The 14,776-nt window shown below is 35.7% G+C and overlaps 2 protein-coding genes and 1 pseudogene across 3 annotated transcripts; 1 reads left to right on the forward strand and 2 right to left on the reverse strand.

Annotated features, from left to right (window-relative positions):
- Nucleotides 1-915: 915 nt before the first annotated feature.
- Nucleotides 916-2,630, reverse strand: LOC143574261 (uncharacterized). The gene is made up of 2 exons (XM_077058922.1): nucleotides 1,405-2,630; nucleotides 916-1,320 (listed from the first exon to the last, which is right to left on the reverse strand). The coding sequence occupies exons 1-2, from the start codon at nucleotides 2,534-2,536 to the stop codon at nucleotides 1,307-1,309; spliced, it is 1,146 nt and encodes a 381-aa protein (XP_076915037.1). The 5' UTR covers nucleotides 2,537-2,630; the 3' UTR covers nucleotides 916-1,306.
- Nucleotides 2,631-4,660: 2,030 nt separating this feature from the next.
- Nucleotides 4,661-6,363, forward strand: LOC143574262 (surfeit locus protein 1-like). Of its 2 annotated transcripts, XM_077058924.1 has the most exons (6): nucleotides 4,661-4,846; nucleotides 5,010-5,248; nucleotides 5,333-5,513; nucleotides 5,613-5,896; nucleotides 5,975-6,067; nucleotides 6,098-6,363. In XM_077058924.1, the coding sequence occupies exons 1-5, from the start codon at nucleotides 4,667-4,669 to the stop codon at nucleotides 6,042-6,044; spliced, it is 954 nt and encodes a 317-aa protein (XP_076915039.1). In that variant the 5' UTR covers nucleotides 4,661-4,666; the 3' UTR covers nucleotides 6,045-6,067; nucleotides 6,098-6,363. The 2 variants fall into 2 exon arrangements, with proteins under 2 accessions (XP_076915039.1, XP_076915038.1); XM_077058923.1 differs by having other exon boundaries at nucleotides 5,975-6,359.
- Nucleotides 6,364-8,359: 1,996 nt separating this feature from the next.
- Nucleotides 8,360-10,082, reverse strand: LOC143574268 (presenilin-like protein At1g08700 pseudogene; annotated as a pseudogene).
- Between the last annotated feature and the right edge of the window lie 4,694 nt (nucleotides 10,083-14,776).

The raw sequence follows: 14,776 nt of genomic DNA on the forward strand, positions 1-14,776 counted from the left end.
TTTACAAAATTCTTCCACATTCTATTCCCTATTCGTATTTTACTTTTTTCTCTTGTCTTGTTATATAGTGAATGATGATTGGAGGATAGGTGATATATTATATGGTATGGATCAAAATTGAGTCCCTATATTTAGGGTTTTACTTTAGTTGCCATATAACTCATCCATATAATAGGGAATGGATTGGAGAGGTGATTTTGATGGTTTTCTTAATATTTACCATAAATTATATGGTTTAACAATTTTAGAGAATGGGTTGAGAATGCTCTTATATGGTTTATTTCGGGTTATTCGGATTATCCTGAATCCAAACCGATTCAAATAACAAAAGTCAAAATCAAGTAGGCATGGCACTGGTACGACCGGTTTGAAACTAAGTTTTAACCGGGTCAGGTCAGGTTTGACTGTTTCAGTGTATGCGGTCACTACCTGATTTCAGGATTTGGATGTTCCAGCCGGTACTTGCCAGACCAGTTTCAATGCAGGTTCCGATGGTAAGAAGAGCATAATGAACTAAAAGTCTAAAAAACATGCATACCAGAAGCAGATGCCTTCTGTTCTCAGCCTGAAATCACTCCTGAATTCATGGAAGCATATACAAAGTTACAAACGAATGAACAAGCATGAGACGACATGCAAATAACCACATGTAAACAAATACAGAAAACAAAATCAAATGCTATTTAAATAAAACTTACAATTATTATATACAACAAAAAAAGAAGACATATAATGAAGACCACAACTCATCAAAAAAAGTTTAATCAACCTATCATGGATGCCAATGTTAACAACCATCCAAATTAAAGATGCCTTGCCAATCATGCACATCAGCATAAAGATCACAGTACATCAGAAAATTCCATCCATGAAAGAAAGCTGCAGATCCAATATAGGATCAACAATAAGAAAAGATAAGGACTGTCAAAATCAAAAACGCCTACAAAAACAAAAGCAAGCACACAGTTTGTGAATAAAAGAACCGCTTTCATGGCATCTCAAAACTATTCCTCAATAAACAATAACCAAAAACCAATAAACAGTGCAATCATATGAATCTTGTAACAATAATAAAGATTTCCCATTCGAGAATCCATGATACAAATCTAAAACTTGAACAAGAAAATGCAATAGTGTTGTATTCTACACTTTACATTCTCAGACTCTCAGATCTAGCAAGTATCTCAAAAATTCACTAATACAAACAAAAATCTGTAGCGCCAAAAACACCATCTGTTGTCATCTGCAAAACAGCCTCATTTAATGTTTACACCCTCTCATGTCTTGTCGCACGAGCATAAGAAACCTATGGGTTTAAACCTGCAACAAATTGTCAACTTAATTAACATGCCATTCAAATCAGTTAATTTCAAATCACACACTTTTAACCTCAAATTTACAAACCTGCACATAAGTTTGCCAAATTGTAGCCAAGTCTTGCTTCCGCCACCAACGAATTCACAACCAACTCGATCGATTCCACCTCTTCACGAAACTCGGGATGCATCACCAACGAAGTAAAATGTTCATCAATCACCAACCCGAAACACTTGGTAACATGTTCAAGCGAAGGAACTGATTCCAAAACCTTCACCCCATGCGTACCCGAACCTTTAGAAACCGAACCGACTTGAGGAAACTTCTGATACTTAACCAACCACTTCTTCAAGTACCTCACAAACCTCATAATCTCCACACCATTTAACTTCCCAACACAAGCCAAAAACATAACATCATCCACATTCGCCGACGCAACCAAATAATGCAAACACAATTCGTTGGTCATAAACCCATCATGCGCCATCATGAGCAAAACCTTAATACTTTTATCCGTTACCGTTTCAATAGCCGAAACCGTCTGCGTCTCCCACTCTTTCCTTACAACACTCATACCACTATAAGCATCTTTACTCGGAGAAAGAAAAAACTTCAACACCAAAAGCATGTCCGAAGCTTCAAGATTCGAAACATGCTTCACACACAAACACACCAAATCAGCCCTATTTTTCTCAACCAAATTCCGAACCAAATTATCCGAAACCGAACCCGACCCGTTAACCAGCCCACTAACAATCAAAGTTTCAATTATCTCCCAAATCTCAAACTTAAAACAAGCTTCCAAAATTAACCCTAAAACATTATCCCCAATCAAAAACCCTAATGTTTCTAACAGTGATTTGGTATAACCTTCGTCGCTAATTCCAGATACGACTAAATTACCGAGTTTATCGTTGTTCTTCTCGAGATGTGAATTCAATAACGTGATGAATTCGGACTTACTGAACGAATTAGGGTTTTTGAGTTTGATTTTGAGAGTTTTATTGAACGTTTGGTTTAATTCGATAATATCTGAATCTGTTTGGGATATTTTCCAGCCTTCAACGCGTTGGACGATTGATGGGTCGGTGGGTTGTTGGGTTTGGGGTTTTAAGTTGAGTAGAATCGGGTCCGGGTTGAGGCCAATGGGGTATTGTGAATTGGTGGTTGAGTGGTCTGAAGAAGATGAAGCTTTGGTTATTAATTCGAGCATAGACATGGCTGGAAGTGAAATTTGGTACGATTAAAATGATTCAAACGCAGGTGTTGAAGAGAAAGTTGAATGAGAGTTATTAGGGTTTATGGAGAAGACGATGCGGCAGTGAAGAAATGTAGAGAGGGTTTAGGATATGAAGGTGTAAAATTTGGATGGGCTTTACTTGGGCCTAAGACTATAATCTCAATAAATTACGGAGTAATAACATTGGGATCGGGATGTTTTGTTAATTTAACGAGATATTATTATATCGATATCAATATAGATTAATAATTATTGTTTAAAGAGCATGGATGACTGGGTTGCTTTTCAAAGAATATGTTCGTTGGCTAAATGATCAAATGCATGGTCGGAAAATTCTTTTGGTAGTGGATAATTGTCCAGCTCATTCAAAGAATATTTAAGGGCTGCAAAACATCTAAAACCCGAATCTCTATTAAATTTTTTATAAAGATTAAAATTCTTGAAATTAGACTTCTTAAAATTTCGTATGGAACGAGTTAAAAATGCTATATGTTTAAATTTTCTTGTTCGAAGCTGGTGATCCAGCCTTTGCATTGAGTTGTTTCTTCTATAGCCAAACATGACTTCAAAAATTCAACCATGTGATGCTGGGATAATTAGAGTATTTAACATGTATTGCCGTAAAAGGTATGTCGAAAGATTTTGAAAGGTTATAAGTTGGGCATTTCATCTCAGAAAAGATTAATGTTTTAGATGCCATCTATTTGACATGAGATAACAAAGTAAGTGTGGATTTACACATGTTTACAAGGGATGACAATCGAATTCGAACTCAATGGGCAAATTCAAAACCCGAAGCATACGAGATTGATAATGAGACATCGCTTGAGTATGAGACCGGATATAAGAGCAGGGGAGCATTGTCGGTACCGGTATTGATTTGGTACCGTCGGTACCGAATCGATACAAAGTTTTTAGTTTTCGATATCGGTACAGTTCGATACGGTATTAGTATTTCTCTAATTTTGCATAAAATATCAGTAATGTACCGGTACCGAACCGAATTCTTCGGTACCAATACTGGTACAAATATTTCGAATTTTCAAGCTCTCATTCTTTAATAGGAGTGATATTTACGGTTATTGGCTTTGGCTTCCAGCCTGCCGCTAATCTTTTTGGTAGAACAGTGGGCATAAACCCTAGACTCTCAGCTCGTTGAATCCTTTTCTTGGATCTATCTTGTTACACAGGTATGTCAAATCTATCACCAGTTGTTTAATCATGCTTACGTTTCTCAATTGTTGCCCTAATTCATCTTTCCGATCACAGGTTCCATCGAGCAAAGTACATGTCAAATTTCTTATTATTCAGATGACTACTTCCATTTCTAAAAGTTTAATATTAGCAAGAAGAATCTCTAAAGCTTCTTCTTCTTCATTAAAGTGTGCACCAGATCAACCATCCTCTTCAGTCTTATACTCAACCGCCGCCGCCGCCTCTGTCCCTGAACTCCAACCTGCAACACCGCCACCGCCTCCGCTGCCAAAGCCAACGTCGACTTCTCGACATCAAGGTTCATGTCTTGCTTGCATTTTATTATCTTTAAATTATCATTCTGTTTGTGACTATTGCACTGTTGTTCAACTCGATCAATCAAATTCACATATTTATATGTAACCACATCTCGACCCATTCAGGACTGATTAATGTTGCCTATTATTAAAAATTTAATCACGGTCGGTTGCCAACTAATCACTGATTTTGTAAAATCTGGAAAAAAGTTGGTGATTAGTTGCCAACTGATCGCTACTATGTTGGTTTAATTTTGGTGTACTTAGAACATTGGCTACTGGTTATAATTTCCTGAGATCTAATGATTGTGTAAATGCTTAGTGATCCATTGATTTTAGTTCTGGTTAATTTTTTATCATAGCTCTTGCTTGATTTTGGTAGAGAAAGTGAATTAGTTCTTAGCTGGTGTTATTTTGTGCTTTAGTTGTTTAGGGACACGTTCAACACATGAGCCATGTTAAGTGAAGAATCACGAAAACAACGACAGACACTTGCACTTAGTGTTGATCACATTAGTGTGAGAAAGAGATATGTATTGAAGCAATTGGTACACATGTTTCTGTTGTAGTTTTTACGGTTCTTTACTGAAAATCAGTTATGTATCAAATGCCTGTCCAATTGCTTATTAGTTCAACTTTAAAGCTTTCACTGCATCTTGAACTAAACATTCATTATCTTTCAGAGAAGCAAAAAGGATGGACAAGGTTCCTTCTTTTTATTCCAGGAGCTATCACTTTTGGACTAGGCACTTGGCAGATCTTCAGAAGACAAGATAAGGTATGTCCTGCTAAATCTACTAACTTATTTCTACGCGTAAATGTCAAATTGATTACATTTTATTATCAAAAGCCACAGTTTTTGCATAAAACATCCACAAAATGATGCATAGAATTAAGTTAATATGTACTTTTGTAACATAGTGCATGTGATGACCATGTAGATTAAAACGCTAGAGTACAGACATAGTCGATTAGAAATGGAACCAATCAACCGCAGCCACATCACTCCTTCGAGTGAAAATCTGGACTCACTGGAGTTCAGGAGGGTAGTCTGCAAGGGAGTTTTTGATGAGTCAAAATCCATTTATGTGGGCCCACGTTCTAGAAGCATATCAGGAGTGACTGAAAACGGATATTACCTCATTACACCCCTTATGCCACTCCCAAACAGTCCTGAAAGGTCGGTTCAGCAATATTAGCCATGTTTTCCCCTAATAATTCCATTTATGTTACAAGATGCTGAAAGCTTGAAGCTTTTGTGCAGTTTGCAGATGCCAATCTTAGTCAACCGAGGGTGGGTCCCACGGAGTTGGAGAGACAAGTCTTTGAAAGCTCTAGAAGGTGATGGACCTGGTCAAAGTATAGAAGCTAGTCGGTCTACTGATTTCCAGGAAAGTGGCTCTTGGTGGAACTTTTGGTCTAAGAAGCCTAATACAACTGAGAAGGTGTCATTTATATGCTTAAGCATACTTGATATATAGAATACATAGTTCATGTCGAATACAACAAAAAATTATTTTTTTAAAACTATTTTTGATCTGCAGAAGGATATTCCACAAGTAATGCTAGATGAAGTTGTTGGAGTTATTCGTGGAAGTGAGAAACCTAGTATTTTTGTACCAGCGAACGACCCAAATTCATGTCAGTGGTTCTATGTTGATGTTGCTGAAATTGCTCACAGTTGTGGGCTTCCTGAGAACACGGTGTACATTGAAGCAGTAAACGAAAACGTCAACCCCAGTAAGCCATACCCAATCCCAAAAGATACTAATGCATTGATTCAAAGTTCAAGAATGCCACAAGATCATCTCAACTATACATTTACTTGGTATGTTATGATATTGTTATCACATTACTGCGAGCATGCACTCAAAGTCATTACTAATTTTACTTTCACTTGATAAAGGTATTCTTTATCAACAGCAGTTACATTTATGGCTTTCAAGAGATTACAGCCGAAGAAGATAACGAGATGATGAGACGGTGTTTAATGATTTAAGTGCTGATTATAGTTTTGTTGCTGGTCCAGCTTTTCAATTTACTGGAGTTTAGCTGTTTGTTATGTTGATTTATATATCTGGCTCTAAATACCAGAAGTAATTTTGGTGTAAGAATTTCTCTCACACATTTTTGTACAAACACAGAGATGTGCCTTTTTTCCTCTGTGGAGTCTTATGCTCATTTTGTAATAATAAAGATTTACGGAAAATAAATTATCATTGAGCAGAGATCAAAGATTGTCAACGTTTACTTACAAGGCCGATTCATTTATTATTCTAAATGTTTGGTTTCAAACGATCATCAAATTTACGTTTTAGAAAACGAAGACATAATAGTCTCGGTACTATGTCGACACACCTACAAGGCATAACATAAACAGGTATCTAAAAATATACCGAACACGTGTATAGTTCTTTAAAATAATATTATATTCATACACATGTTATATGACAATCATAAATTGACACTTTTCAGATGTGATATACTTTTATAGTTATGTCAGAACAATTTCACACGTATAGTAGAGACTAAAGCAACCTTTGGCCTGTCTACCCCCTTCATTCGTTTATCATCAATTTTTCATCACAAGTGCATTCATTCATAAATACAATTTCATTTGTGTATCATCAATATCATTGCTAGTGCATTCATAAATACAGTTCTCAATGGTAGTTTAACTGAAAAATATTAATTGTGTACATGATATAAATAGCTATTTCATGGTTCATGGTTATTTTTTGTTTGTAAACTTCTATCTTCTTGATTACATGTCTTTTTAACCAACTGATTATGCAATTCATCAACATGGGTATCGAAGCTGGTATTACATGGACGGGCAGCGCTATTTAAAACTAATTAAGTATTGTCACATGTCCCTGACGGGTGGTCCATGGGACAACCCTTAACTGGTTTAAGTTTGTTAATAATCATGCGCTTAGTTGGTTTATTTTGTTGAATTAGATAACTACGTTTACTCGTGTAATGGCAGGTATGAAAAGCTAGATGATGGAAATACGAGAACGTAGGCGAAAACGGGGGCGAAAACGGACGTGGAATGAAGAAGTTAGAACGAAAACAGGGAAGCCATGTTAAAGTCCACCGTAGCTTACGGTAGCCATCGTAAGCTACGGTGGGACCCTAAGAAAAAAACACCGTACAACAGTTTTGGGCTACCGTTGGATAATTGGAAGCCACCGTAAGCTACGGTGGCCACCGTAGCTTACGGTGGAGGCGACACTGCAATTGTAACTGCCGTTTTTTACTTGTATTTGGGACGGCCTTTGATATTATTATCATATCTTTTCATCTAGAGACAACCTTGGGGCGATTTTGAGAGCTTCTTGATCAATATCAAGTGTGGTAATCATTAGAAACTTTATTTTGATTCTTATGCAAACTATAATTGAGGGGATGATAAACCGAAACATGTGTGGCTAAATTCCTTTGTGTTTTCCCTCGGATTGTAAGGTTTCTTATGTTTGTTTGGTTGAATGTTTATGAAATTGCTAAGATATTAGTTTGATCATATTGATTAAATTATTATGGTGTTGATGTATTGATTGATAGATTATTAGTTTATCGATTTTGTGTTCTAAACCGTCAGTTCTTGGTTCTTTTCTTGGTTCTTTAAGTAATCGAAATTAATCGGGAGAGATTTAGGGTTGGATAAACTAATTGGTTTTTGATTGATCACCTTGCGTTGTATAATCCAAGTACTTGATCTTCATTTATCGCATTCGTTTACATAAACACGAAATTTACCTATTGTTCATCCCAGTTAAATATTAACTGTAACATTCATGGAAACCTGAAACCGAGGGAAGACATATTTTCGCATATTGATTAAAACTCGTTTATTGCTTAGTTCTTTTTGTTATCAAAACCAAACAACCAAATTTTTGAATTTACTTTTTGCATTTAGTTTAATTTAGATAAATTACACAACTACTTGGTAACACAATTTCCACAAACTCCCTGTGTTCGATACCCGCTTACCGCTATCTAATAGTTGTAATCGGTTTATTTTTGAGTGAGTCTTCGACCTCACGTCAGTCTCAACATGGGCGGAAATGTTATTACAAGGTCCGATGACAATATTACTTGGGCGGACGACGCTATTACATGGTGGACGAGGACGACCCTATTTCAATTCCTACAACTACAAGATCAAGGGCTTAAATATGAATTTTTTAATTTTACATGGGCGGACGACACTATTAGTTGTTTTAAGTAGATGTCTTTTATTGTAATCCACTCAAAAAGAGTTATCAAGGATTATAAACAAACCATTCCTGCAAATATCATCCACATTCCTTCAAAGAGTTATTACAAGGACTTTCTCCAGTAGCATTTATAAGTCTTTAAAAAAAACCCAAGTCATTGGCCATTCAGTCAAGGTTATCAAAGTTTTCAAGCAACAATGAACTGATCCAGATTCTTGTAACTGTATATTTCCTGAGTATGCCCAAGATTCGGGTCGAAATTGGGTCTGTATCAACTGACTATGACCTCTTTGTATCGGTACAAGGCTACAAATCTCTGAATGCTGAAATTATACTCAATTAGTTGCATACTAACTACTGAAGAAGATACAATCTCGGGCTGTTTAAACAGGCGATTTTCATATCATATCCATTGTTTTGTGGTTATACCAGTACACAATCATCAAGCTCATTTCAAAGAATGTAAACATACTAACCCTGTGCACACAGAACGCTTCTCATAACTGACTAAAACATCATCTAAACCGCTGCATTTCACAAATGCAATAACAAGTTCCCATTTGGCAAGGTAACAAGTCACGGTCATACAAGAAACATGATTCCCATATCTGGTATATTACTAATCACAAGTGAAATATATGTATAAAAAAAAGTCTCGGCTCGAGATAAATTTGGGAATTAAACTCATTTACTCTTCGAATCTTGACAACCTTAAAAACTTACATGAAGATAGTTAGCAAGAACTCTACAACTCAAAGGGTGCAATATCCCTAACTAAAATGATTCAACTATAACATCAGAAAAAACCTCAACGGTAATACCTCAATACGGACTTACAGAAACTGAGAACAAGTGTAGTCAAAACATCATTAGATTTGTCGACGTCCCGACCACAAACGGTTCCATCAACACACGCGTCAAGAAGTAGAAAATGATCCCCAAAGCTATAGAAATCGGTAGAGCCGGCAAAGCTTGCCTAAACACCGACAACAGTATCAAAGTGCACCCCAGTCCAGATATAATAGCAAGGTAACAAGCGTAAACCGTCATCAAATCATACATCGCAGCTCTCCCCACAAGCACACTGTAAAACACAAAGTCACCTAACCCGAGCTTTACCCCTCGAGTCATCTCCTCACGAACCTCCACGCTCGTTTCTTGCGGTCCCACCTCATCCCTCATACCCAACATCGCAGAAAGCGGCGTCCTTTCCCCTTCCCCTTCATCTTCCACAATCTCATTCTCTTGATCATTCGGACTCAAAGAAACCGAAAACTGACTACTCGTACTCGCCACCAACGGCGAAGTCTCCTCATCCATCATTTCACCTGACTCACCATCTCCCGAATTACCATTACGTCGCGCCATTTCAAGCTCCACCGCATCCGACGACACACCCCCAACCAAAAGCCCCAACCCCGACCTCCTCCTGGATGAAACCGTTGGTCTCGCCTCGTAAACAAGCGCCGGAAGATCATCATCCCTACTCGACGCCAGCTCCACCAACAACTTAAGCGGTCCACCGGGCGCCAACACCGCAACCAAATCATAAACCGCCAACGCGACAAGCAAGGTCCACGTCGTCCATTCCGGCAAATTCGTAAACCAAGCCGCCACGATAATCCCCAACACCACCATGTAAACCTGTCGTACCACAATCGGGATCGGAATCCCATCCGTAAAATTAAACAAAAGCACGAAACAAGTGATCACATCGACCGGAATGGAAAACTGTCGAATAATGGATAAAAAAATCGAACCGCCGAGGACGAAGAATGCGGAGAAGCGCATGTAGTTTTTAAGGAAGTTGGTGAAGTTGTAATAATATAGGATGACGAGCCAACCAAATTTGAGTGTGATCCGACCAAATGTGTTTGAGTTCCGAGTAAGCTACTTATGAGGACTGCTATAATTTGAACTTATTTGTGAGAACCGACGGAATTTGTGTTTATGTAATATTTTTTTTTAATTTTAATCATTTTAATATAAAAACAACAAAACTTTAATGAAATAAGTTATAGTGTTGTAATAAAATATGTATAATAAATTGAAAAGTAAGTGAAGATTACAACGTCAAAGAAAATATTTAAAAGATTATTATGCAAAAGTTTTAAAAAGTTTTTTATACATAAAAGAGAACAAGTGAGAGAAAACAATTTGCATTTGATTTTTAAGTATAGGAAAATGTGTAAAGTAGAAGTGATGAGAGAGAGAGAGAAAAAAGCAAAAGTGAAACACATGAAAAAGACTGAAGTCAACACGTGAACGTGTTAATAAATCAACCGACGAAACTTGAACCTTAAAACTCTAAACTTGTACATTTGATGAATAGTAACATAATGTGGGGAAAAAGAGTTTTCACAATTAATAGTTTTTAATTGTTCTTATTTATTTATTATTATAACTTCGTTTTTATTAACTTTTGGTAAACACTAGACATGAATACATGACAAGGTGGGCGTGTCTAGTTGGGCCCGCTAGCTAACAATTCTAAACAAGCTCAAGACAAATTAGAGTCTAGGAAAAACTCTATAACAAAACAAGGTGGGTTCAACGATTATATTTGCTTTTATGTTGCCTAGCGGTGGCAACTATGGTAGTGGCCTTTTGGTGGCGACAACGTTAATGTTGGTATCAGAGGCATTGGTGCTGGTAACGCTGCGCAGGACGACAACAATGGAGGTGGAGAGCCCAACAGTAGCTTGGTGGTGCCCATCAATTTGGACTAATTTAACATTTAAGTAATATTGATTTATAAACCAAAACCGAGTTAATAAGCACTGCGCACCTGATAACATCAACATATTTATAAACCAAATACAAGTCAACTCATTCGCAGATTGCAGCTTATCAAAAATGCCATCCTTTTTGCACCAACTAGCATTACATACACAGATTAAACCCAGAATACATCAAACTGCAGAAACAAATAAACCTAACTTTTAAACAACCATCAGCATATTTAACCAGTTTCTAAAGCTCCAGAATTGGTACTAAATTACCTAAAAACTACAAACCACAGGACTTTTAAGATATTCAATACAGTCAAACACAAACAGAGCTTATTTTTACAAGGAATACAGAATAACAAATTAGCATAATCATGTTAGATCGTATCCACAAAAGAATGATCGGTCCTACAAAAGAAAGATTCCACCAATGAAGCCACATAACCTACGCAAACGGATTCCCTCCAACTGAAGCTATAGGACCCTGCACTTTATTACTCCTACAAAATGAACCAAAAGATTTTACCAGTGTGATTAGCGTATTACATAAATAGTGTAAAATAAAATCATATGGAAGGTGCTTGCATGCTTGTCGCTTGCCCTGCCATTTATACCAAGGCATCTGCAAATCATGTTAAAGTACAAATACTTAAATATATTTGAATAACGCAATAAAAAAATGATTTGTCTGTTATGATCTTACCTTGTGAATCACCAGGAGCAAATGACATATTATAATTGCAGCTCATGTCAAACAACTGCAGTTGAAAACAGAACAAATTAGTTGATAATTTGATGCCAATTATAACTGAAGTCTTATTACACCACCAACTTACCATGTTGCTAGATTCAAGGTCAGCATCACCGGGCAAATCGAATGGATTGCAAGATTTAATATCAAGTCCATGTGATTGTGTTCCATCCTGAATACATAAAAAAATTAGTAATAACAATGCAACGGTTATTTTCTATTTAGCTAACCTAATAAGTAATACCTCTGATAATTCCTATGCCAAAAAAGGATTAGCAACTAAGGGATCTTATTGACTCGGTTGTGCTTGCAAAGGTGTGCCAAAGGTTGCCCACCCTTCATTTTTCTGAGTCATCATATCCATGACAAGACGCCCTTCAATTTAAAGCCTGTGTCAAATTTAAAATTCAAAGAATCAATTCTTGCTGGATTGTCAAAACAAATTCAAGTAAACTCAAGGGTATCTGTCAATTTCCAACTCTAGAAGTAGCAAAAGCTTTAAGTTCACGGGTATTCTGTCATTCCACAATGTCCAGCAAGATTCCCAGATTGATACTTAGGTGACCTCTAAAGTTGTTTTAATGTTTGAGTAACCTTTGTATACATCTTCTCTATAAAAATATAAAATATAATTAGACATGCATACTATTACTACCAGTGTATCTCTAGGAGGTTTTCTGGACGCCTTCGAAGCGAAAAACTTCTTATCCACGTAGACACTCTTTATAAAATCCCGAACTTTGTCCACATTACTGTAATAGAGAGCACGCATAATAAAAAATAAAAAATCAATTTAACATTCTTCCTATTTAAACAATAAATTCAAAAGGATAAAAGTGCATCACCTGTTATCCGGAAGTCTTTGTTCTCGTGTCCCAATCTCTAAGAAATGTTTCCCTTGCACGCTGGAGAAGTAAACTTAGACAGTGACACGGATTTAACACAGTGAGTAAACTCATGGCTGTGAAATGCATTGATACATATTATGTTTGATGTTAAACAGTGACTAAAGAGAAACAGTAATGTTCTCAAGTGTTGATAGGGGCCCATATGAATGTAAACTGAATCCAATACAGACATGTCTGAATTTGTATTCATTAGTAAACTAAATTTGGACCAGAACTTGAACTTGATGGATCCTAAAAATCGAAGTTCAAACTGGAATTATCAGACGCCTATCGAATTTGGATTCGTATTGAAATTAAGTTTAGCAAAGTGGTCCATATATCATATATGAATATCTACAAGTAAATATTTTAATCTAGCTACTAAAAATGAGAACTAAAACTTTAGAAATTAATGAAGTGACATATGATAAAAGTCATAAAACTAGATGAATTTAGCTAACATACCACAAAAATTTAAAATTTTGTAAAAATCAGCAATTTTTAAAATAAGATTTATTAGTTAAAAGAAAATATACTTAAGTGTCTAAGTGGGTAGTGAAGGGTTGTTTTATGCCTAAAAAATAGAATGTGGCTCTTTTTGAATTTGATGCTTGTTTTATGTCAACATATATAATTTATTAGTATTGAAGAATTATAGTTATTTAACAGGAGGGATAGTTAATCAAATTGAATATAACTATATTAGAATTTGTACTTGATTAATACCTTATGGATACACCATTTAATTAAAAAAAAACACATATATAAATTTTTGGTGAAATCCGTGTTGCATTTCAAATATATATATGCTTCATACAAATTATATATTACACTGAATGGGGATGTCTATTTATTTCTTTGGCTCAATTATTCTCATTTACATGTGCTCTAGAGTCTAGATCAGTAATGACAGTTCAGATAAATAAGATAGATATTATTTAGGGAGAAAAAAAAAACTGTTGAAATATAACCGGAATGTTGCAAATATGTTTTACATAAACATCCATAAGTTTCTCCAGTATTCATGTACAAAATATCATTCAGTAAAGAAGTTAAACTGAGTGGAAAAACTTACTGTATCCCGCTACATGTCATGCACACGTATTACGGTCCCTGAAAATTGATTTTATTTAGATATAAATATGATCAAGGGATATAAATTTTATCACCAAAATAAACATGAAAGTTTTCATTTTAATCCCTGGTATTATGGAATTAGACAATTCCTACCCTATAAGTTATGAAACATGGGTACAAAGCTAAGACTTTATGTGGAATTCGATTTAATAGATTGACAAAATGACAATATGTCTTGTATGTTGAGCGGGTTGGTTGGTGTTCTGTTCGATCACTCCCATCAGGTGAAAATTGTTTGGCCGGTTGGGTGTATAGTATCTAAAAAATAAAAAGAATGAAAACTTAAGTTTAGTGAACCAACTTTGATCATCGACTTAAAGTAGGTTGGTAGCTAACATACACAAAATGTTTTGCAATATAATTTTAATTGAATTCTGTATATAAAATTCTAATAAATTTTATCATTTAAATATCATATCTTATTTCACTCAAAATAATTAAAAAAAAACTATCAGAATTCATTAAAAAATTCTTATTTATAGAGTATAATGTTGACTTATTTTTATACCATTTCCATCAATTCAAAGTTTCATATAACATATATGTCCTTATCCGATCCATTCCTAACTCTTCACAACTATCTTTAATGATGTATTAGCATTTCAATCACCAAATGCGTATTCATATAGTGAGTCCAAGGATTGATGTCACGCTTACATGATACAAAGTGCAAGATCACCAAATGTTTCAATGCCCGCTCAATCCTTTTAATATTGAACAAGTTTAGCATACAACAAACAAAGTTGAGTCACGTTGTTCACATGATCTACGCCTCTAATGCTAGTTTTAAGATTGATAAGTGCAATACCCCAATGTCGGTTACCCGGAAGTGACATTGAACAAATCAGGGATGCAAAATATTTCACAATTGTGACTTTCTTATACATGTTAGAAGGTTGGATACTTGCCAAAGTGTTACATATGAAATTTCATGTAGAAACACTGTTAACATGATCCTTAGATACATAGCTTGCTATAAGT

The sequence above is a fragment of the Bidens hawaiensis genome, unplaced genomic scaffold (assembly GCF_021521415.1).
Source record: "Bidens hawaiensis isolate Kalapana, Puna unplaced genomic scaffold, B.hawaiensis_p1.1 tig00026875_1, whole genome shotgun sequence".
Lineage (NCBI taxonomy): Eukaryota > Viridiplantae > Streptophyta > Magnoliopsida > Asterales > Asteraceae > Bidens > Bidens hawaiensis.

Bases quoted from the DNA above. Each gene is read 5' to 3' on its own strand.
- LOC143574261 (XM_077058922.1), bottom strand. From the start codon at position 2,536: ATGTCTATGCTCGAATTAATAACCAAAGCTTCATCTTCTTCAGACCAC.
- LOC143574262 (XM_077058924.1), top strand. From the start codon at position 4,667: ATGTATCAAATGCCTGTCCAATTGCTTATTAGTTCAACTTTAAAGCTT. The intron at 5,249-5,332 runs GTCGGTTCAGCA...GCTTTTGTGCAG, and splicing joins CTCCCAAACAGTCCTGAAAG to TTTGCAGATGCCAATCTTAG. The intron at 5,897-5,974 runs GTATGTTATGAT...CACTTGATAAAG, and splicing joins CTCAACTATACATTTACTTG to GTATTCTTTATCAACAGCAG.